Source organism: Vipera berus (assembly GCF_964194415.1).
Source record: "Vipera berus genome assembly, chromosome: 12".
Taxonomy (NCBI): domain Eukaryota; kingdom Metazoa; phylum Chordata; class Lepidosauria; order Squamata; family Viperidae; genus Vipera; species Vipera berus.
Genome location: NC_138215.1, coordinates 10,280,716 through 10,305,121, shown reverse-complemented (window position 1 = coordinate 10,305,121; position 24,406 = coordinate 10,280,716). Strand labels below are relative to the sequence as shown.

The window sequence follows — 24,406 nt, the reverse complement described above, 5'->3', positions numbered from 1 at the left end:
CAAAGCTGCTTCTGTGATTTCAGCCATTGTGACTTGCCTATCCTCATCTTGAAGCCCTAGGGACTAGGAGCTGCCTCTTGCCATCCTAAAAATTGAAGATTGAGCTGTCTGCAGAAGCTCAACATTCTAGATCACAGAAGCCCTGTTAACAGTAGCGGGGTTTTTTTTTTAAAAGAAAAAAGAAAAAGAAAATATAAAGCACCGGCATGTGAACGATTTGCAAGCTAAAGACATTTTGTTAATTTGTTCTTGGAAGACAAGTCCATTCTCGTTTTTTCTCGTTAAGTCCCGTTGGCCATTTTGAGCAGCATTTCGTCAAGAGTAATAAGTAAATAAGAAAGCATTTCTCATCCTTTCTTTTCAGTTTTTATTTCATTCTCTCAATTCACGAGAGAGAGAGAGAGAGAGAGAGAGAGAGAGAGGGAGAGAGACAGAGGGAGAGAGACAGAGGGAGAGGGAGGGAGAGAGGGAGGGAGGGAGGGAGGGAGGGAGGGAGGAGAGAGAGAGAGAGAGAGAGAGAGAGAGAGAGAGAGAGAGAGAGAGAGAGAGAGAGAGAGAGAGAGAGAGAGAGAGAGAGAGAGAGAGAGAGAGAGAGAGAGAGAGAGAGTGAGTGTTAACTTCTCTTCCCGGGCCTAAATCTGTCAACCCTATTTTATGTATAAAAATTAAAACCAGACAAAATTGGAGCAGAGACCTGGCAAGCTGAGTGACCACAGAGAGGAACAGCCTAGCTCCCCTCCTAGAAAATGTCTAAATGGCATCAACATGTTGGTGCCTACATACGCTCAGTTAGAAAGCAATGTTGTTATTGCTTTGAGTCACGTAACATTTATTCCTGCATAAACATAAGCTGCCCTTAAGAGTTAAAAGAGCTGCAGGACCTTGCAGTGCTAAATATGTCTGGATTAAATTCTGGCAAGAAGACACTGCAGCCTCACCCCGGTATCAGCTAAGAAGGACATATTGCTCATAGTTGGCCTTAAAGCAGTAATAGAGATGTTTGGAGAAAGGGCTGAATAATTGATCGACTGACTGATTTAATTGCATTTGTTTGTTTGTTTTAAAAAAAATACGTTTTATTATTTTATTTTTTAACATAATCACCTTAATATTTGGTAAACGGTGTGTTGTCTGGGTTTATATTTTTTTTAAAAAACAATAACAATTAGTTTCTATAATTCTATAGTCCACCTAATAGCTTTGCTTGATGTTCTCTTCTTCCAATAGTGTTCTCTTTTGCCAACCTTGAATTAATACAATTCTTACTATTTGGGTAAACAACTATTAAATGTAGACATTTTTCGAATATTTCTGCAAATAATTACATCAACATAAAGCTTCTTTTCTAAAGAAAAGAAGCTTAGAAAAGGTCCCTTCCAACCCTGTTATTTTATGTTCTATGATCTAAAACTACCAAAATCAATATATTACCGTATAAAATCATCAAACACATTAGTTCGATGCCAAGAGATGGCTAATTCTAAATTAAAAACACTCTAGGAAAGAAATTCCTAGGCAACATTTGGCGTCACTACATCAATTAAACTCCTACACAACTTAAACTGCTCACTTTGGGAAAGGCCAACCTAATCTTACCTCCCTCTGCTTTTCACTGAGTACATGGCCAACACGAGTAATGATATTCCCCAAGGATATGTTGATTCAGAAAGACCAAGGACAAATTTAAATCCAAGGAAACTTGCACAAAACTGTAATTGCTATCAATAAAATATTATGGCAGTAATATCCAGTACAGCCCTTTTAGTCATTTGTCAATCTTAACCTTTCAATATTGATTACTCCTGTCATGGAAGTTGATACCTGGAGATAGCCAGATGCTAACAAGCTTAGTTACCAAGAAAAAAAAATGGAGGAAGAGTTACAAATGCTAAAAGAATGTGGGAAAGGATAAGGCTGCAAGTACAGAAGGTATATAACTGGTGAAATGTTAAAGTATGGACATGTTTATTTAAAGCATCATTTAACCCATGTGAAGACTGCATCCGTACCTGACAATTGGAAAAATGTCATTTCTGTTCTCCTCTACAAAAAGAAAGTTAGCAAGCTTGAATTGAAAAGGAGAGGATTAATTGTCTGAAGTTTGTTGGAAGATGTTCTGGGTCTAGGACAGGGATTGGCAATCCTGACTCTTTTATGACTCGTCGACTTCAACTTCCAAAATTTCTTCTGGGAGCTGAAGTCCATGAGTCATAAAAGAGCCAAGGTTGCCTACCTCTGGTCTAGGGCAACTCACCGTGGCCAACGCGACATAGGACAACTCACCGCAGGACAATTCAATGCGAGATAACTGTAGTCTAGACTGTTCCTCTCTTTAATATTGTTAGTAATATCATTAGTAATATTATTAGCAATATTACTAATAATAATAGTTATCTATAATATTAAGAGGGGGACGCGGTGGCTCAGTGGGTTAGGACGCTGAGCTTTGTCGATCAGAAGGTCGGCAGTTTGGCGGGTCGAATCCCGAGTGCCGTGTAACAGAGTGAGCGCCTGTTACTCGTCCCAGCTTCTGCCAACCTAGCAGTTCGAAAGCACATAAAAATGCAAGTAGAAAAATAGGGACCACTACGGTGGGAAGGTAACAGCGTTCCGTGCGCCTTTGGCGTCTAGTCATGCTGGCCACATGACCACGGAGACGTCCTCGGACAAGCGCTGGCTCTTTGGCTTTGAAACGGAGATGAGCACCGGCCCCTAGAGTCGGAAACGACTAGCACGCATGTGCGGGGGAACCTTTACCTTTACCTTTATAATATTAAGAGTCTCTCTGTAAGAGATTGGACTTGTTCGAAATTGTATAGGGTCTCCTGTGTGAGCAGAAGGTTGGATGATTGACCCCATGGTGAGTTGTCCCAGTGACTTGGCCATGGTGAGCTGTCCCGTTCTGAGGTGTTCCACCAAATTCTGATTGAAAAGGTGCAAGCGATCACAATGAGCACAATTTGGGAAGTGCAGCATAGCGTTGTGCCAGGCAGATCAGATTTTGCGAATGAATGTGAGAAAGTGGTTGACAGTGTGAGTAGATTTGCGTTTGGAATGTACTGCACAAATATGAAATTCCAAGTTGATGGTTGAATAGGATAAGAGTGGCATGTAGGCTAAGTAAACGATGCATGAGAATAAATGGAATGCTTAAAGAATGGGAGTAAAGAGGGCAAGATAAGGATAGGTGATGTCACCCTGGCCATTGAATGTACTTATGCATAACGCCACTTACCCCAAAAGTAAATAGCAAGGTTACTAATATCTGGAAAGGAAAAACAAATTATGGTCACACTGTGCAGCCAGCTGCACATTGCAACCACAGAGAAACCAACTGGTCAAAGAATAACTAGCACAACGTGACCACAAGAACAATTGATAAGACTGAAATAAAGACACCGGGGGTAAAGAGAGAGAAAAGGAGCCGAGGTTCAAATTCTTAATATCTAAAATTAGCCCCCAGGGCTGCATTCTCCATTTCATTTCAATAGTGGCCTTTTCTAGGTATCTCCATGGATATTTTAGTAGCAATGAGGAACCAACGGTGCTTTTTCAAAAGGCAACTGGACTTTTTTTGTTTTTCCTTGATTTGCTTCTCCTCCTAGAATTATAATATACATTAAATAATAATGATGATGATGACAACGACGATGGTGGTGGTGGTGGTCGGGCATGGAACTGAAGAAGCTTCTTGGATGAGAAGTGAAACATCTTCAAGGAAAAACAAAGGAAGTCCTGTTGCCTTTTGAAAAAGCATCTTTGGGACAACCATCACCTGGATCAGGGATAGGCAACCTCGGCTCTTTTATGACTCATGGACTTCAACTCCCAGAATTCCTGAGTCAGCATAGCTGACTCAGGAATTCTGGGAGTTGAAGTCCATGAGTCATAAAAGAGCCGAGGTTGCCTACCCCTGACCTGGATGACTGAGAATCTTCAGATGAAAGAGGAACCATTTAATTTAACCTTTTTTTATACCCAAGAGTTGGTGCTCTCTTCTCTTTTTTCTCTCTCTTTTTCAGGAAGGAACTGTCCCAATAGTCATTTTGGTTAACTCACAGGATAAAAATGCTACAAATAACCTCTACCAAAACAAAACAACAACAGAATCTTTTCACTGTGATTTGTTTATGTGGCGTGGCATTGTTAAATGCAAATTGCTTAGAAAGCTAATCTGGGCAGACAAATAGGGTACTAATGGAATAAATCAGGTTTATGGAAAACAGACTCAACAGCCTGTACTTTGCAGGGAGAAATCAGTCCAGTCTGTTTAAAATATGACGTGGGGAACCAGCTCCTCAGTTTGATTATCACCGTAATAATCCAATCTGCAGCATGTACAAAGCATTACCAAAGCTTACCATTGAGATGGTGGTCTGTTCCCAACACGTTCCACTCAGTCGGCAGTTTCAGGTGACGAAACGCCAAAGTGACTTTCTCATCCAGAAAATCTAAGTCCCCTGCAGGTGGCCTGGAGCGATCCAGGAAACGTGTAAAGTTTAATGCTTGCTGGTTTCCAGCACACGATGCCAGGAACTGTGCCGCGTCGTAAGCTTCATCCTGGACAAACTGCAAGCTCTCCTCCGCCACCACCAGAAGTGGGTGGCCTTGCTTGCTGGCACAGAGAGAGACTTTCACTGTCTCACAACAGTCATGGCCTGTGAAACAAAATTGACTTAAATGAGACATTTCCATTCTACTTTTTCCCATGTCCTCCCATCTCTAGCTACAGCATCTTCATCAAGGGTGTGTGACTTTGATGAAGTTCAGGGGTTGCACAACCCCTTTGGAAGAAGCCACAGGAGGCCAGGTTTCAAAGAAAGGGACAAGCGTAAGGCCACCAGGTTCATTTCATTTTCATGAAACTACATCAGTTAAATGTCGCTTCGCAGAGAAATGGGCAGCATTAAGAGAAAAATAGTAAATTAAAGAAATAAACGCAATCAATGCACAGTTGTAGTGGGAACTCTTAATAAAGTGATATATTCAGGCTGGCATAAATAATTTCTACAAATTGATTTCAACTGGAATCAGCAATTCTAGGTTGACCTGGTGAAGAAGCTGGATACTGCACAAGATATTTTAATTTTGATATTTTTCTACGCTTATACTTTTTTCCCCCCCTTCTGTTCTTTTTTTGGGGAGGGAGAGTGAAATGTATCATCTCAAGCACAGGCTGTCTTTCTTTCAGAGCACCACAATCTAGCTAGAGTTGATAGTTGTAGGCTGAGGACTACTTGATTTTAGCTTTTTCCTAAGTCAGGGATTAGAGCATTCAAACCTGGTGGAGATATCAAAACCAGACAAGATGGGAATGCCATCCTTTCAAACATTTTGATTAAAAAGGGAGGAGGCTGAAACATCAGGGTTGCACTGAAGGTAGTTCCCACAGCAAATCAAGCCAAACAAGGATTATACAGAGCATTTAAACTCAATTTCCCCTTCCTTCTGAAGGCTTCCTATTTTCAAAACCACCATTGTTTTATTGGTAGATCAATGCTTCGCCTCTCCTCCTTTCTTGTACTCCATTGCAGTCATCACCCTCCACACCCAAACTGGACATCTCATTCATTAATTACTGTAAAAGCTACTCTACGAACTACTTCAGTCCCTTTTAGAAACGAACCAACATTCCTTCCCCCCCCCCCGCCCCGCCAGCCTCCTTCCTCTCTATTTTTAATTACATCAATGGACTCAAATGATGTTTTCTTCTCCAGAAACAGACTTGAACAATTCACAGCTGCTCGGTGGATAGTGGCAGCTGGGGAAAAATCCTTTTAGGGTAACATGGCAAAAAACCAATTCATTCACTATTGAAGAGGAAAACTGAAGCAGGAATTGGAGTCCTTAAGCTCTCAGAATGAGGATGGCAACGTCCTCCATAATTGGGGTTTCACAAGCAAAGGCAGGGCTTTTTTTGTCATAGAATGCTCAGAATGGAGTTCCGGCACCTTTTTTTGGATGGAACCTTGTAGGCGGGTTATATGACATGTGTGAGTTCCAGCACCTTTTTCTTTTACAAAAAAAGCACTGAGCAAAGGGGTAGCTGGAATTAAGAATCCAAGTGGAAGGAGCAGAAAGGAACTATTTGTAGCTGCCCAACTTAATTCTGTTCAAAGATAAATGACTGTATGGTCATAAGACTAGGGTAACATCCAAATAGGAAAAGGGTGATAAAGATATTATTGCTGCCAGCAACAACTCTTCAAGCAGTCTGAACTAAGATAAAGCTTTTCTCTCTCTTCCTCAGCCAACCATCCCATTGATTCAGACAACCTGTGCAAGTTGCAATATGGGGCACAAACTTTTTTGTATTATTGAGTTAGCTACCCATACCACAGCCAACTCTGGTTGGCATACAAGGTTTAAAACAACAATCTGGGTCTTCATTTTACTGACCTCAGAAGGATGGAAGGTTGAGTCAACCTTGAGCTGGTTAGGATCGAACTCCTGGCAGTGAGCAGTGAGTTAGCCTGCAATACTGCACTCTAACCACTGCGCCATCATGGCAATAGTTCCTTTCTTGCTAAATATCATCAAATCCAATATAGACTGATGGTCATGTAACAGTTTGGCAATACAATTCTACTTTCTTGTCACAATTCCCAAAGAATCACTCAAACTGGCTGGCACTTCCATCTCCAAAATCGCAACAAACTTGAGAGTCGAAGCAGCCACAGCCAAGCAAGGCACTGCCATTTTAGAGTTAAATTCTGTAACTGCCTGCTTTGATGGGTCTTTCCTAAGTTAATAGAACAGAACAGAACTGCAGAGTTGGAAGAGACCTTGGAGGTCTTCTAGTCCAACCCCTTGCTCAGGCAGGAAACACTATACCATTTCAGACAAATGGTTGTCCAATCTCTTCTTAAAAACTTAGCAAGAAAGTTTCTTTCTTTGAGCACCGTCTGATCGTTTCCTAGGCAGTATCTCTTCCCCTTGACCCTCAGGATCATTCTCCCATAGCATTACAACTAGGAAATTGCAAATAAATAAATAAATAAATAAGAGGATCAAGATATCCAGGTAGCTTCTTATTTTCTTGTTAATAAGAAAACTACCTGGGTATCTTGATGCTCTTAATGACATCTTTATGGATGTCCAGAAGTCCATCTAAAAAAGATTCACAGAAAATGACTGGGTTCATGAGTTAAAGGGTAAAGAAGTTTCTTTGGGTCTGACTTAGCAGGACGCCAGCATTTATGGCTTGCGGGGAGTGACTTGTGACCTAGCCAACTGTAGTTTATTCAACAATCTAAGATCTTGGCCATGCATAAATCTCGGGTCAAAAAAGTCAAATAACCCAAAGGCCGAATTCTAAAATGCCAAACTTCCAGGACTGAGAATAGTCACGCTAGGGATGAATTTTGGAAAATGCAGTCCCCTCCCATCTGGAGAGCATAAGGATGAGAAACGATGGACAATAAGGGAAAGGGAAGGAGCCAGAAACCTGAGATCTGAAGAAACAAGTCACCTAAAATGCTGGGCCAGGATACTGAGCTAACCAACATTCAAATGTTTCAGCTCTTAAAGAGATGAGACCAAGGTGGCAAGTAAGACTGAATCAGATCAAACATCCAGCTGCAGAGAGCAATGTGTTGGCTCTCTTTCAAGTTCTTTGATGTTTCTCTTCCATTGCCCCTGCCCCGCCCAGAATTAGATTTTGACTTTGTCAATTAATTCAAAAGCAAGAAAAGCTATCCCTCAAAGAACACGGCAAAGATCTAAATTGCTTCAGGACTTCCAGCACCCGTCCCATTAAACAGAGAAAGATCTGTGCTTTGCAGCGTCTGTTTCGTGTTGCTTCTAAGGCTGAACGACAGAAATTAAATTGCTAAAAGAGGCAATTCAGTATTATGGATTTGTAAAGGAAGAAGGCAGGAGAGTAACAAGATTAAACACACACACACACACACACACACACACACTGCAGACAAAAGCTGGAGCCTAAAAGATAGGCTTCATCTGCCACCTAGGAGATAAATCATATGGTCCTGGATCAATAAAAGAAACAATATATAACAAAATTTGCAACTAATGTCAGAGGTCTGTGGTTCTTAACCTGTGGTTTGCAGACCCCTGGGGTGTGCAGTGTTGTGATTTAAATCTCGAGTTAAGTCTTGGTGGTCCGTGGCCACAAAAGGTATTTAAAGGGGGTCCGTGGTGAAGAAAAGGTTGAGAACCACTGTCATAAAGACTATCTTAGCAGTACATGACTAAACAAAATATTCTAGACAGAGAAAATAAAAACCTACAATGCCTTGCACTACTTTTACACTGATAAACTCAGGGCTTTTTTTCTCATAGAACGCTCAGAACGGAGTTCCGGCACCTTTTTTGGATGGAACCTTGTAGGGTAGGCAAGGCGGGTTGTATGACATGTGTGAGTTCCGGCACCTTTTTCTTTTACAAAAAAAGCACTGGGTAAACTAAAACCAATTTGGGATATTAAAAAAAACAACTGCCTGTCCTCTCCCCTAGTGCAAAGTTCTTATGTATAATATATGAAAAACACACAAATAAAGCCTTGCAATTTTTTAGTAAGTCACCTGCATTCTCACAATCTTTTCTACAAAAATATTCAAATCTGCTATCACCGGGATTATAAACTGAAAAAGATAAACAAGCAAGTAATCGCAAGAGTCCTCTTCAAATGCATTCTTCAACATTTTGGAACACAAAACCACTGCTTCCTGCATATGTGTAAAAAAAAAGTCATGATAACGAAAGCTTCCTTGTACCAAGTCCTCCTCAATGAATCCCCATCAGGGGTATTTGTCTAGGTTTCAGACCCAAATGTTTTTGAGTCTACCTGGAAACCTTGGAGCTTGGATTCAAAAATTTCTGCAATCAGCATGGAAAATTAATATTCTTTTCCTATCCTAGCCTGTTCTGTGTTTGCAAAGTTAAAAAGCAATATCCTTTGATCTTAATCAGTTCTCTTACAGGGTGATTACCTAGTACGATGCATTTTCAGGAGGATGAGATCACACAATAAAGCAATGGTCCCCAACCTTTTTCACACCAGGGACTGCTTTCAAGGAAAACATTTTTTTCACGGACCAGGGAGGGAAAGGAGGAGCACGCAACCTGGATCCCACACACGTCATTTTTGCTCGCCTACTGCTCACCTCCAGTTGTGCAACTCAGTTCCTAACAGGCCACAGACCGGTACCGGTCCCCAGGCCGAGGATTGGGGCCCCTACGTTAGTGATTACATAATTGTGAAAAGGCTACAGAACTATTATCTTCAATCAAACTGGTGCTGAAAGTCCATTCAAAATACATCACCATTTTTAATAATAATAATAATAGTAGTAGTAGTAGTAGCAGCAGTAGTAGTAGTAGTAGTAGTAAGGGATGTGGACTGGACTGGAAAGTCCACAGACTAGAAGGAATGTCTAATCAATTCTATAGTACATCAAGAAATCTGAATAAATTTGCTATGGATTTACTCCTGGTAAATCCACCAGATTTCAGTCATGGTATATCATGGAATTCATTTGAATTAAACTGAAAAGCACATTTCACGAAGATGGGAAAAGTGACAACTGTCATTACGGGTGAGAATTTCTGTAATAAAAACGCATGTCTTGCCTGGAGTAATGTTTTTGTTCCAGACAGTACCTGTTTTGACAACTGATGCACCATTTAAACAGTGGCAGAAGGAGATAGCTAAATTTGTGTGGCAGGGGAGTTAAATATAAGGTGTTGCAGGATGCAAAGGGAAGAGGAGGATTAATTTACCGGATCTGAAATTGTATTTTGCAACTTGTTGTTTACTTTGGATGAAAGAGTGGGTGTTGCTGAGAAATAGAAGGCTTTTGGGGTTACAAGGACATGACCTGAGATTTGGGTGGCAGGGATATTTGTGGCACAAGTCAAGGTTAATATGGATTTTAAAAACCATTACGTTAGACCTGCCATGTTGAGAATATGAAACAAATACACCCAGGATGTACCTGATGTACCTGCCTACTATTTGGACTCTGGAAAGAGTGTGGAAAAGAGCAACAAAAATGATTAGAAACTGGACACTAAAATATATAAAGAACAGTTGCAGGAATTGGTATGTCTAGTCTAGTGAAAAGAAGGACCAGGGGTGACATGACAGCAGTATTCCAATATCAAAGGAACTCTCGCAAAGAAGAGGGGGTCAAACTATTCTCCACAGCACCTGAAGACAGGACAAGAAGCATCGAATGGAAACTAATCAAGGAGAGAAGCAACCTAGAACTAAGGATAAATTTCCTAACAGTGAGAACAACCAACCAGTGGAACGGCTTGCCTCCTGGGGTTGTGGGCGCTCCATCACTGGAGGCTTTTAAGAAGAGACTGAACAGCCACTTGTCTGGAATGGTAGGGTTCCCTGCTTGAGCAGGGGGTTGGACTAGATGACCTCCAAGGTCCCTTCCAACTCTGTTATTTTGCATTCTATCCAGCTGTGGGCTATGCTGCCTCTTATCTGGCTACTCTTAGGCAGTGTCTCACATACCGTTATACTTGGCAGATCCCTGCAGTAAATGCAAACATGTAGGCAAGAGACACAGGGGGCTTGCTGGAAATGATCATACCTTTAAGATGTCCAAGCATAAAGGTGACTGCACCTCTACCTGAATTACTTGAAAAATTTGGTGTACTACCGTATGTTGTTAATTATATATTGGTTCCTGGCACATACTGTATCCTATTGAAATGACTTGCTACAAAGGCATATCCTGCGTTGGTCAAAAAAAACTGAGTTTCTTTCAGGCTTAACTTAGGATCTGCTTGTTTCCTTCTCTTCCTTCAGTACATAAGCACTGCATTAAAGATCAGAAAGCTTTTCACCTGTCCCATTTCAAGAAAAAAACCTGAAATACTATATCAGTGATGGCCAACCTTTTAGAGACCGAGTGCCCAAACCACAACCCAAAACCCACTTATTTATCGCAAAGTGCCAGGGGCCGCATCAGCATTGTGGTGCCCTTAGTGGGGGCAGGGAGGTGCCTCTGAGTGCCGCCTCTGGCACGCAAAAACCAGGGGCGCAAAAATGGGCCAACCTGCTGCAAGGCGCAAATACGGCCGCCGTGGCACCACAGGGTGCAGACACAAGGCGCTGCAACACGCAAGAATGAGGCAGGGCGAGTGAGTATCACACAGGCACTAGCCCTGCCCCATTTGCAGCACGTGCATGCTCACGGCCCCGTGTGTGCACACACTCATGTAAAATGCTTCCCCTTTTCTTCCAGTCCGCCAATCGACGATGGTTGGTGACTTCTGCTCTACCACCTCTACTCAAATTTGCTAGTTTTTTGGGTTTTTTTAAAATCCCATTTATATCCCGCCCTTCTCCAATGACTCAGGGCGGCTTACAATCTAAGAAGCACAAATCAATGTGCTTAGCAATAGCCTTCATTCTATGTATATGCCTGCTTATTAGGGCTTTCGCGCCCCCCCCCCCAAGCGGCATTTTTACAAAGTCAGCTTATTGCCCCCAACAATCTGGGTCCTCATTTTACCTACCTCGGAAGGATGGAAGGCTGAGTCAACCTTGAGCCTGGTGGGATTCGAACCTGCACTAATTGCAGGCAGCTGGTGTTACTTAAGGAGGCATTAGCCCACTGCTCCACCAAGGCTGCTTCGCCTCCTTTGTGCTGGACAGGGCTCCTGCTTCGGGCGGCGGTGGTGGCCTGATGGACCTGCTGCTGGCAGTGGCACATGTGCCAACAGAGGGCTCTGAGTGCTGCCTCTGGCACGTGTGCCATAGGTTTGCCACCACTGTACTATATGGTTTCAACATCTCGTTTGCCATGATCTTGTGCAGAACCTTAGGAGACAGTGGCCATTTTTCAGTTGTTGTTTTTTTAAAAAAATCAGTCCTTCTATATATTTTTTTCAAGTATTACTATTTACTGGAGTTGGGCAGGTAATCAATTTAAGTAGATTCTTATATGGCTCTGCGCATGTCACATCTGCTGAGACGCCATATTATTGATGCTTCAATGCATCATAGCTGAGTCTGTGAACCCAAGTCCACCTCCATCCAGTTTAACCAGTGAGAAATGCTAGCGTCTCTTGGAGAGAAATCCAGCAATCAGACTTGACAGGAAAATAATAGAGAAGCCATTCCATTCGTGCTGATGTTTGGCCTCCCATCCAGCTGCACTCCATTCAAGTAGACTGCTTTTATCACCCAGCTGCTTGGAGACACAACACTGTTGTGACTAAACAAGAAATATTGGCGGATTCACTAGAGCATGACTTCACATCCTATCCAGCCAAGCGTGGCATCCAGCCTACTCAAGATCAACTCTTCTGAGGACTCAGATCTCAGATCGGACAGCAGAGTTTCAGCAACTATTCCAAGCTTCTCTAGGAACCCCAGTGTAGCATCACTTCTGTGAATGATCGAGGGTAACCATATTAATTCGACTCCTGAAAACATTACGATGTAATAAAGTGTGTCCTCCTTCCGTTATGTATTCAAGATGGACAGCGATGAATATTTACATGTTACTTATATGTAAGGGTGTAGGTCTATACATATGTTGTATACAGTATGTTTTAAATGAGTGTTGTGTATGTGTGCACTTTGAGAGCAAGCAACTAAATTTTATTTTTAATGTGTGCCGTTGTGCCCACAGGAAAAAATGACAATAATCTAATCTAATCTAATCTAATCTATTTTATTTAAATTCTGAGGATATTAGTTGGGGAAACACTAACATTTGTTCATGAAGATTTAGCTTGGAAACTCTTTTCCATTTGAACTGGCAATTAAAGACATCCTTAGATTATAGAAGAGAATATTTGTAGCTCAGGGTTGAACTGTAGGGTCCTTGTTGCTCTCTGAGCTTGGTGGGCAAATAGAGTTCATAAAAATTGACTCCTGGCAAGCAAGCAATTAATGAGGGAGGGAGGGAGGGAGGGAGAGAGAGGGAGGGAGGGAGGGAGGGAGGGAGGGAGGGAGGGAGGAAGGAAGGAAGGAAGGAAGGAAGGAAGGAAGGAAGGAAGGAAGGAAGGAAGGAAGGAAGGAAGAAATGAATGAATTATTACAATTGCCTGGACTTCCATGGTCTCTCAGTAAAATTCCTTAGAAAAATTACTTAGTCTCCAAAATCATACAAGGATCTGAAAAGAGGATTGAGAATTTTATTGAGGGGGAGAGTACTTGGTATGTTTCCTAAGGAAGTGTCTTATTAAGCCAAGGCCATATGACTATTACTTTCAAGCAACTTGTTTACTCATTTGATGCCTACTACAAAGAGTATTTTATCAAAGGAGGGGAAAAACCCCACAATCTCTATAAGACACATAAAAAGCTAATAGTTCTGAAGAATTATTTGAAATTAGCAAAACAATAGTAAAAATAATATACATGTGTGCATATCATTATTAGGCACAAAGGTGCAATAGCGACAGCACTTAAGACTTATATACCACTTCATAGTGCTTTACATAACAATAACAATAGCACTTAGTATATACTGCTTCACAATGCTTTACAGCCCTCCCTAAGGGGTTTACAGAGTCAGCCTTTTGCTCCCAATAATCTGGGTCCTCATTTTAATGACCTCGGAAGGATGAAGGGCTGAGTCAACCTTGAGCCAGTAGGATTCAAACTCTTGGCCACGAGTTCAGTTAACCTGCCATACTGCATTCTAGCACTGTGCTACCACAGCAAAGTGAACATTCAAACCCAAAGTTGAGAATCTTTATTCAGAAAAAACTGTTGTGAGGTGCACTCTGAGTTTGGTGTTTTCTTGGAGCTGTTTCATTACCAAATTAGGTAACATCATCAGTGCTAGAAGGGAGTGGAGAATAGGAAAGGGATGATGATGTCACTCTGGGGGTCCTTGGTGCTCTTTGAACTTGGCAGTTTTCTTGCAGATGTTTCACTACCCAACTAGGTAACATCATCAGTGCTAGAAGGGATTGGGGTGTGCAGGGAGGAGGAGGAGGAGGACGACAACAACAACTATGGGGTCCTTGGTGCTCTCTGAGCTGGGTGGTTTTCTTGCAGATGTTTCACTACCCAACTGGGTAACATCATCAGTGCTAGAAGGGATTGGGGTGTGCAGGGAGGAGGAGGAGGACGACGACGACAACAACAACAACTATGGGGTCCTTGGTGTCTCTGAGCTTGGTGGTTTTCTTGCAGATGTTTCACTACCCAACTGGGTAACATCATCAGTGCTAGAAGGGAGTGGGGTTTGCTCTCTCTTTATATACTAGTGACTTGCCCTTCAGTGTTGGTGGACATGTTCTTCTTGGATTGATATAACAAGGTGTGGTGGGGACAAGGGAGAGACACGGTCTCCCTTTGCAGACAGATCAATGGTATTTGTATCACGGTGGTTAAGAAATCGGAAGAGACGTACTTCTTCATTTTCCCTTCGTTGGCCATACCTCCTGTAAGGTGCATTATGGGATGCCAGGGTGCCAAAATATGTCTCGCCATTTCTCAGAACTTTCCTCCACCGGCAAAACTGATTTCTGGTTTGCTACCTTACTGAGAATTTCTTTCTGATTTCTCTTGATGGCAGTTAGGAGCTTCTTCGGTTCCTGGATAAGTTGAAAGGCCAATAGCTGGAGCTGATCTTTTCTGTAACACATCTTTCCTTTCCTTTGAACCTTCCCTTGCTGGCCAATCATTCCAAAAAATAAATAATAAAATAAAATAAAATAAAATAATAAAATAAAATAAAATAAAATAAAATAAAATTAAAAAATTAAAATAAATTAAAATAATAAAATAAAATAAAATAATAAAATAAAATAAAATAAAATAATAAAATAAAATAAAATAATAAAATAAAATAATAAGAAAAGAAAAGAAAAGAAACCCCTTAGGATGAATTTGCTCCTGATGTCTAATCTTAGCCTCTGGGGCCCTAACTGAAGCCTGGGAGAAGAGGGAGGCCATGGGCTACTAGAGACCTGATTAGACCATGAATGAAAAGGTATGTTACACACAGCACTTGAGCAGCTTTTACATTTATGTTTCCATTGTAGATTTTTGGCATCATCCAATCAAGACCATTTCTCTGACAGACCACAAAGGGCTTCATCTCCTTTACTGCCCATCTCTCATTGGTTATTAATCCTGTAGCGCTCAAAAAAGGCTGAGTCACTTTCAACTGTTGTCACCGAAACCGCTTCAAGGCCCAACGTCACCCCTTCATGACACAAGTCAATTATCGGAGCAAGAGACCAAAACAGGCAGCAAGTCAACAGAACCCCGGGAGCGGGGGGGGGGCGCAGTTACTGACCCAATTGGGTCCTTCAAACTCTCAGGACTTGGCAAAGGTCAAAGGAGAGCACAAGGGTCAAAAGACCCTTTTCTTCTTCTTGGGCTGTTGATTTTCATAGGGCGTTCGCTTTAAAAAACGAGCTGTCCCCCCCCTCCCTTGTTACTTTGAAAAGTGTAGGGACATAAGAACGTTTGTCTCATCATGAGTCAGTTCGCTGGTCTATCAACATCTGCATTGTTTTCCCAGACTGGAAATGGCTCTTTATTGTTTGAAAAGAGAGTCTTTCCCAGTTCCATCAGGAGGTGATGGGGCTGACCCCATGACACTCTGCAAAAATGACTGAATAAAATTTCCAGTGGACAATGGGTGGGGACGCCACTCCCTGCCTCTCCAATGAGTTGAAGCAGCAAAATTATTCAGAGCAAAGGAAATGACAACATTCAGCTCTTGGTAATGCAAACTTTGTGCAGAGCCTTAATTTCAGAAACATCTACCCAGTTCCTCTTGCTGTTTGCAAAACAAACCCTTACATTTATCCTTAATATGATCCATTAAAATGGACACATCAAATGTAAATGAAATAAATGTTAACAATTATGTTTCCTAAAGGCCTAGCAAAACATCAAGAATTGTCTGTTATTAGCAGTTAAGAGAGAATTAATTAGGCATGTTTCCAAAACAGACAGCACTCTGAAATGGGAGAAAGAAAGAAAGAAAGAAAGAAAGAAAGAAAGAAAGAAAGAAAGAAAGAAAGAAAGAAAGAAAGAAAGAAAGAAAGAAAGAAAGAAAGAAAGAAGGAGGGAGGGAGGGAGGGAGGGAGGGAGGGAGGGAGGGAGGGAGGGAGGAAGGAAGGAAGGAAGGAAGGAAGGAAGGAAGGAAGGAAGGAAGGAAGGCATCACATCATTAACACCAGCAATTCTTTTAAAGCCCTACAGTTTTTCTAGAATGGGCAAAGGGCACCATCTTCTCTGGATGCCATGCTGTTTTCCAAAACAGTTTCCTCACCGGTGATGTCCCACCCAATCTGTGGAGGCTCAGTGGTTCAGGATGCTTGCCATTAGCTTGTTGACAATGCAAGTTATTCGTTCAAGAAAAACTTGTTTGGTGTCATAAGGCCAACTCTGTTTTACTAATCTGGATTTTGGGTTAAAGGTTGTTGTGTGAACTCAGTTCCAGAAACTCGGTTCTCCATGGTGTACGAGCTCACGTGGTTAGGATGCTAAGTTGGAGGTTAGCAAGCTTGGGTTTGAGACCCGAGTGCTGCCGTGGGGCGGGGTCGAGCTCCCGTCCCTCACTCCAGCTCCTGCTGGTGGCACGAAAGGAACCCCAAACTGGGCGTCCCCTGGGCCATGGTCACAGGCTAATCCTTTCAAACTGGAATTTGCTGGCAGTACTTGTCCTCTACAATTCTCCCCAAATTATAGCCCAGTTCACTACCAAACCACACTTGCTCATACAATGCCCTGGGCACAATGCTGCTCCTATGGGGAGAGTGCCAATTTTGTATTCACGCTTCACTCAGATGCACGGACCCCAATGCAGTAAGAGCTATAGGAAGGGATGGATAGGTTTTATGCTATCTATTTGTGCAAGCTTACCTGGAGCAATGGTCTCCAATCTCTCTGAATCAAGCTTCCTCGTGCTGGTGCAGTGTTGAAGGGCGGATCCAGTAAAAACGAGATAAAAAATGACATCGTCACTTTCAACGTGGTCCTCTTCAGTAAGCAATATGGTGATTATGCAGTCACCCTAAGGGATCCAGAAATGAAAGGGAAAGACAAAGGTAGGGGCTTTTAATTTTAACCAGATTTTAACATCCATTGACGAAACAGGTGCATTTAGTAATAGGAGCCCTGGGTGCAATCCCAAAACATCTGGAGCCCTACTAACTTAACAGCTGCGGCGATTCACTTAACAACCGTGGCAAGAAGGGTCGCAAAACGGGGCAAAACTCACTTAACAAATGTCATTGCTGAGCAACATAAAATTTTGGGCTCCATTGCGGTCGTAACCTGAGGACTACCTGTATTTCCCACCCACCCAATCAGCCTGTTAGGAACACAGCCTCATCTATGAATCCTTGTGCAAGGCATCCCGGTTTGAACAAATCCAGAATTTTTGCCGTCCAGGAAGAGTTTTCCCATTCGCAGCAGTAAGGTTGCCTTGAGCTCTGAAAGAGCCATTTAGTTCAAGCGTGTTTACTTTCCCTGGTTTATTATTACCCAAATAATGTCATCTGTTAGAGATCACTACCGGGCAAGGTGATTATTATAACCCCCTTCACTTAAAGCAGCTAACAAATGACAAGCTGGCCTTGCCAAGTCTCATTTGGAGAAAAAAAAGGCTCCCGAGATCAAAGCCAGTTTCTGGCCCAGACAAGCAAACAAAAGGATAAGTTAATTTCGTTCCTAGTTTGGACTGACTAACATTGACTTGGCTTAGTGCCCCGCTGCCAATGAAAACAGATCATTTTCCGCCATTCGACAGGCGCTAAAAACAGTCAGCTTTCCTTGCGAGTCACAAATCTTTCAGAAAAGGTGTGTCTGGAGAGGTGTGGAAGGATTTCTAAAAGGGGACTTCTAAAGGCAGGACGTGGTGGCTCAGTGGGTTAGGATGCTGAGCTTGTTGATCAGAAGGTCGGCAGTTCAGGAATTTGTTGTGCAGAGGTCTCCTTGTGCTACCAAGGAGTTGCACAGACAAGGAAGGGTACTGAGAGCAGTAAAAGTCACACAAGAATACACTGAGTTATAAAAACAAAAAGTAGTTTACTTTTGAGGTGGTGTAAGAACAAAAATGCACAGTCAAAAATAAACAGTCCAGGTCATACACAATAGCAACAGTCCAAGGAGTAATCCAAACTACAAAGTCTTCTTACCAGTCCAGAGGTCAATACACAGTTCAAGTTTACAACAGTAGTAAACCAACAGCAGAGCAAAAAACAGTAACAGTAGAGATCAGTGAATTCAGAGAGAGATAGAAGCTACGTTCCTAGCTTCCTCTTATGGCCATGAGAACACTTACACACCCATTGGCCAATTAACTTCTTAAAGACATAGCATTATGGTTAATATATTTTCAACCCAACATTGTAGGCTAGCACCATATGCCTAACATTCTCCCCTTTGGGTAGAATAATATATAACTCTTACAATCTTATGCACATTCTTTCACAATTAGCATTGTGTTTCACAGCACTTTGTACCTTCGTAAAATGGTCTGCAATATTTACATCAGATGGACAATACTCTAACTGTATTAATTTATCTTTGACACATTGTCTGACATTTAAATAACGAAGATCAGTATGTTTAGATCTTGTTCTTACTGCAGCACTATTAGCCATCTTTATCGCAGCTTGATTGTCCTCATACACAATAAATGGATCATTTACATTTAAACCCATATCTAACAATAGTTGTTTGTACACTAGCAGTTCTGTACATAACACTGATAGACATGAAAATTCAGCCTCCATTGTAGACAAGCTTATGTGTTTTTGCCTAATGGACTTCCATCCAATCAAAGAATCACCCAACATTACAGCCAACCCTGAGGTAGATTTACGACTGTTTGAATCAGAGGCAAAACTCGCATCTGCATATGCAGTAAGGATTAACTCACGATTTGGCTCTAAATATAACGAGTAGTGAATAGTTTGCTTCAAATACCTTAATACTCGTTTAGCTGATTGCCAGTGTCTAACAGTTGGATTATTGTTGTACCTAGCTAATTGATTTACACAGTAAGAAATATCAGGTCTAGTCCAATTACTCAGATACATAAGACTTCCTATCAAAGATTGGTACATAGTCTTATCAAATACAGGACTCTCAACATTAGTGTCCTTAAAATCCATAGCCATCGGAGTTTTTGCTGGTTTACACATTTCCATATTGTATCTCTTTAATAACTGAGATATTTTACTGGCTTGTGACACCTTAAAACCCCTATTTGTTTTCACAATATCTAACCCCAAATAGTGGCTTATTTCTCCAAGATTTCTAATTGTGAATTCAGTTTGCAATCTTGAAATGATAGTTTGTGCTTCTAACTCAGTTTTTGTTATTATTGCAATATCATCTGTGAATAATAAGAGAAAAGATAATGCTCCGTTGTGTTCCCTTCTAAACAAACAAGGATCAGCATTACTGGCTACAAAACCTATTGCACTTAACTCATTAACTATACATTTATTCCACTCATAGCCTGATTGTTTCAATCCATAGAGGCTTTTCTTTAATTCCCAACAATCATGGTCTCTATCACTGGTCAATCCTGGTGGTATTCTTAAATAAATAGTATGTTGCAATGGAGCATGTAGATATGCAGTTTCAACATCTACATGATTAACCATATATTGGTTTTTAGCCGCCCATACTAAAGCTGCTCTTAAAGTAGTTGCCCTTAGACTGGGTGCAAACACTTCGTCATAATCCTCAGTAGTTTGGGCAAAACCTTGTGCAACCAAACGTGCCTTATGGGTTATAGTTCCATCTACTCCTTTCTTTATCTTATATATCCATTTACAACCTATAGCTTGCTCACCATGTGGCAGTTTTGCTTTCTGATAAACCTTAAGATTCTGCAAAGACTTCAACTCCCTGTTCATTGCAGCTTTCCATGATGCCTGTTCTTTTTCAGGATACATCCTGATCTCATCATAGTTAGATGGCTCTACACTAACTTGACATACTATACTAGCTTCATAGCGATCAGGTGGATGTCTGATACGCATTGAACGCCAAGGAATTACAGGGCTTTGAATTTCAGACTCCTTTCCTTCCTCTGATTCCTCTATTATCTCCCCTATCTCCTCTTCATCTTTTATATTTACAGGAGATGCATTATCATTACTAGTTACGTTATCAGAGGAGTCCTCAAACACTAGAGGATCAGTATTAACAGTTACTTGCTCTAACCTATCCCAACCAACGTGCTCAAGGAACTTTGCACTAGCACTGTTATATACATTAGTTGTGCCTCGTTCCCAGAAACGATAGGATCTGTGATTAGCTTCATAACCTACGAAGTATAATTGCCTAGCCCTATGTTGGCCTTTACTCCTGAGTTGTGCAGGAATGTGGACCCAAGCTGGGGTGCCAAACGTGTGCAGGTAATCAAGGTTTGGTCTTCTACCATGCCATATTGTATATGGTATTTTACCAGTAGAAGTATTAACAACTATATTCAGAACATGGTTTGCACATTTTGCTGCCTCCCCCCACAGTCTATCTGTTAAGCCAGAATCTTGTAACATGGTTCTCATCATGGCTTGTAACGTTTGCCCACGTCTCTCAACAAAAGCATTATGTTGAGGCCTATAAGGGGCTGAACGTTTATGCTCAATGCCAGCTGATTGTAGCATATCAACAAAATGCTTATTTGTAAATTCAGTGCCATTATCAGTAATTATGCACTGAACCTTTCTCTTTGTTTTTCTCTCCACGAACTTCAGCCAGTTTGCAAATTGTTGGAAAGTATCTGCCTTTGACTTAAGCAGATAACAAAAACCATATCTAGAGTAGTGGTCCAATATACTTAAAATATAACATGACCCTCCTAAACTTGGTTTCATGGGTCCAATTAAATCAGCAAACACAACTTCCAAAGGTACAGTTGTTTTGAAGCTGTTTATCCTGTTTGCAGGAGTTGCCTTACTCTTTTCCTGATTACAGGCATTGCAATTCAAATACTTACTACATGGCTTCAGTTTAATTCCTGCTACTAACTCAACTGTTTTACGTAGTGAGTTAAAGTTTACATGCCCTAACCGCCTATGCAATAAATGTATACATTCATCATGTGGCTTCTTGTTCTCACATATTGAGTTAGCTTTAACTGTACTAACCTGGTTACTTGTGAGAACGAATAAACCATTTTTCAAATTTGCAGTTACACAGGTTCCATTCCTCTCAATAGTGCATTGCTCCCCTCTGAATGTTACCACAAACCCAACCTTAACCAATTCCCTTACAGATAACAGGTTGAATCTTAGTTTAGGTATATATAACATAGGTAACTGTTCATCAATGCATGGACAATAGGAATTACCTTCACCAGAGGCCTTCATCCTCCAACCGTTTGCTAGTGAAACATATTGGTTGCTGTTTTTCATAGTAATAAACCTCTTTTTCTCTTTAGTAATGCATTGTGAAGCCCCACTATCAACAACCCACAATTCATTGTTTCTGGATGTTGGTTCACCAGAAATAGCCAAACCAATGCCCTTCTTAGCCTTCCCACTGCTATTCACATTCTGTTTTTTACCCTTTCTACAGAATTTGGCTATATGCCCTCTAGCCCCACAAGAATAACATTTCTTGACATTGTAAGCAGTGGTAAATGGCTGCTCCTCTCGTGGCTGTGTCTCTCTCAGCTGGTCTCTGTCACGCCTTCTTCTGGACTCTTCCAGCAGTCTCCCAGTAATGTTAGTCAATGTCAGTTCCTCTCTGGTCAGGACTTCCAAAGAAGAAACATACTCATCATAACTCTCATCCAAAGATGACAGAATAATGTAGACCTGATGCAACTCTGAAAAAATCAGCTCCTTTTCATGAAGCTCTTGAAAAACTGCCTTCATGTAATTTAAATGGGTCAGCATATCTCCATTCTTCTGCAGACGAGCCCTAAACAGCTTACGTGTAAGGTGTATATGTGCACCCACACTGTCACGAACATAAAGCCTTCGCAAAACATCCCAACACCTAGCAGCAGACTCCTCACCACGAATATGGACAAGCTGCTGGTCATTCAGTGTTAGTCCAATAATGCAAAGAGCTTTCTCATTGCTACGTTTAAAGTTGTCTAACTTCTTTGCATCCTCTTCATCATCTGGATCCCAAGCAGTAGTATCTGGTGGGTTATTTACTAAAGTCCATAGTCCTTCCTTGCGCAAAAGCAAGCAGCATTTTGTGGACCAGGAAACATAGTTTGTCCCATCCAACCGGGTTATCCAGGAGATGCCTGACAACAGTTCCTGTGCCATTTTACACCAAATACAAACTCAGCTAGGAATACTGTGTGTACTTACTCTCAGTACAGGCCTGGGCCCATAACCAGTGTTATGGAATTTATTGTGCAGAGGTCTCCTTGTGCTACCAAGGAGTTGCACAGACAAGGAAGGGTACTGAGAGCAGTAAAAGTCACACAAGAATACACTGAGTTATAAAAACAAAAAGTAGTTTACTTTTGAGGTGGTGTAAGAACAAAAATGCACAGTCAAAAATAAACAGTCCAGGTCATACACAATAGCAACAGTCCAAGGAGTAATCCAAACTACAAAGTCTTCTTACCAGTCCAGAGGTCAATACACAGTTCAAGTTTACAACAGTAGTAAACCAACAGCAGAGCAAAAAACAGTAACAGTAGAGATCAGTGAATTCAGAGAGAGATAGAAGCTACGTTCCTAGCTTCCTCTTATGGCCATGAGAACACTTACACACCCATTGGCCAATTAACTTCTTAAAGACATAGCATTATGGTTAATATATTTTCAACCCAACATTGTAGGCTAGCACCATATGCCTAACAAATGTCATCTGTTAGAGATCACTACCGGGCAAGGTGATTATTATAACCCCCTTCACTTAAAGCAGCTAACAAATGACAAGCTGGCCTTGCCAAGTCTCATTTGGAGAAAAAAAAGGCTCCCGAGATCAAAGCCAGTTTCTGGCCCAGACAAGCAAACAAAAGGATAAGTTAATTTCGTTCCTAGTTTGGACTGACTAGCATTGACTTGGCTTAGTGCCCCGCTGCCAATGAAAACAGATCATTTTCCGCCATTCGACAGGCGCTAAAAACAGTCAGCTTTCCTTGCGAGTCACAAATCTTTCAGAAAAGGTGTGTCTGGAGAGGTGTGGAAGGATTTCTAAAAGGGGACTTCTAAAGGCAGGACGTGGTGGCTCAGTGGGTTAGGATGCTGAGCTTGTTGATCAGAAGGTCGGCAGTTTGGCGGGTCAAATCCCGAGTGCCGCGTAGGAGAGTGAGCGCCTGTTACTCGTCCCAGCTTCTGCCAACCTAGCAGTTCGAAAGCACGTACAAAATGCAAGTAGAAAAATAGGGACCACTCTGGTGGGAAGGTAACAGAGTTCCATGCGCCTTTGGCGTCTAGTCATGCTGGCCACATGACCATGGAGACAGCGTCAGACAAGCACTGGCTCTTTGGCTTTGAAACGGAGATGAGCACCAGCCCCTAGAGTCGGAAACGACTAGCATGCATGTGCGGGGGAACCTTTACCTTTAAAGGCAGGAAAATGGGGTTTCAAGAGGGTTTCTACTGGTTGAAAAAGCAGGTTTCTTGAGATTCCTCTCCTCTAAAACTTTGTAATTATTTATTAAGCTTCTTAAATGCCCATCTAACCTAACTGACTCTCACAGAATTCTGAAGCTTTGATTAAAGGAACAACCCGTCAGGTGCAAGGCGTCAGGAGCCAGGATAAAGTTCAGAAGGACCATGAATTTATCCCATGCTATTTATACACAAGAATCTGATCTACTAATGGTCAAGGTGAATAGGCGTCAGATAAGAGACAACAGACTTCAAAGGGGGCTGGACTTAGGTCTCTCACAGGGGCGTAGAGCAGGGGTCTTCAAACTTGGCAACTTTAAGACTTGTGGACTTCAACTCCCAGGATTCCCCAGCCAGCCCTGGCTGGCTGAGGAATCCTGGGAGTTGAAGTCCACAAGTCTTAAAGTTGCCAAGTTTGAAGATCCCTGGCATAGAGACTTCAAACTGATGATGGCTTTCACCCTGCCCTCTGGCTCAGCCAGGTCATCCCCTACGAAGTCCAGTATTAGGGAACCAATATGGAACTGATGTCAAAACGTCTTTCTGATATAAAGGTCCATCCACCCAATTTCACAGCCCATCACTAATTAAGTTCTCTTTGGTAGAAATATCATCAGGACATATCAAGGGAAGACACTGGGAGAAATGTTGGAAATCTATTATTATAGGGTATAACAACAGAGTCCTATAAGCCAGGGGTCCCCAACCCCCAGTCCGTGGACCAGTACCAGGCCGCAGCATGCTGGCAACCGGGCCATACAAAGCCCCATCCGCAGGATGCGGGCAGCACACAAACCCCGCCCCCTCCGGTCCGTGGAAAAACCTCTCTCCACGGAACCGGTCCCTGGTGCCCAAAAGGTTGGGGACCTCTGCTTTAAGCCAAACA

At 41.9% G+C, this 24,406-nt stretch overlaps 1 protein-coding gene across 1 annotated transcript in view; it reads right to left on the bottom strand.

The window, feature by feature from the left end:
* Window positions 1–24,406, bottom strand: part of AKAP13 (A-kinase anchoring protein 13) — a 242,544-nt gene that overhangs the window by 129,241 nt on the left and 88,897 nt on the right. Inside the window, exons 3-4 of the mRNA XM_081337518.1 lie at window positions 16,832–16,982; window positions 4,362–4,658 (exon numbers count right to left, since the gene is read on the bottom strand). Coding sequence (XP_081193644.1) covers window positions 4,362–4,658; window positions 16,832–16,982 — 448 coding nt within the window. The remainder of the gene's footprint in view (window positions 1–4,361; window positions 4,659–16,831; window positions 16,983–24,406) is intronic.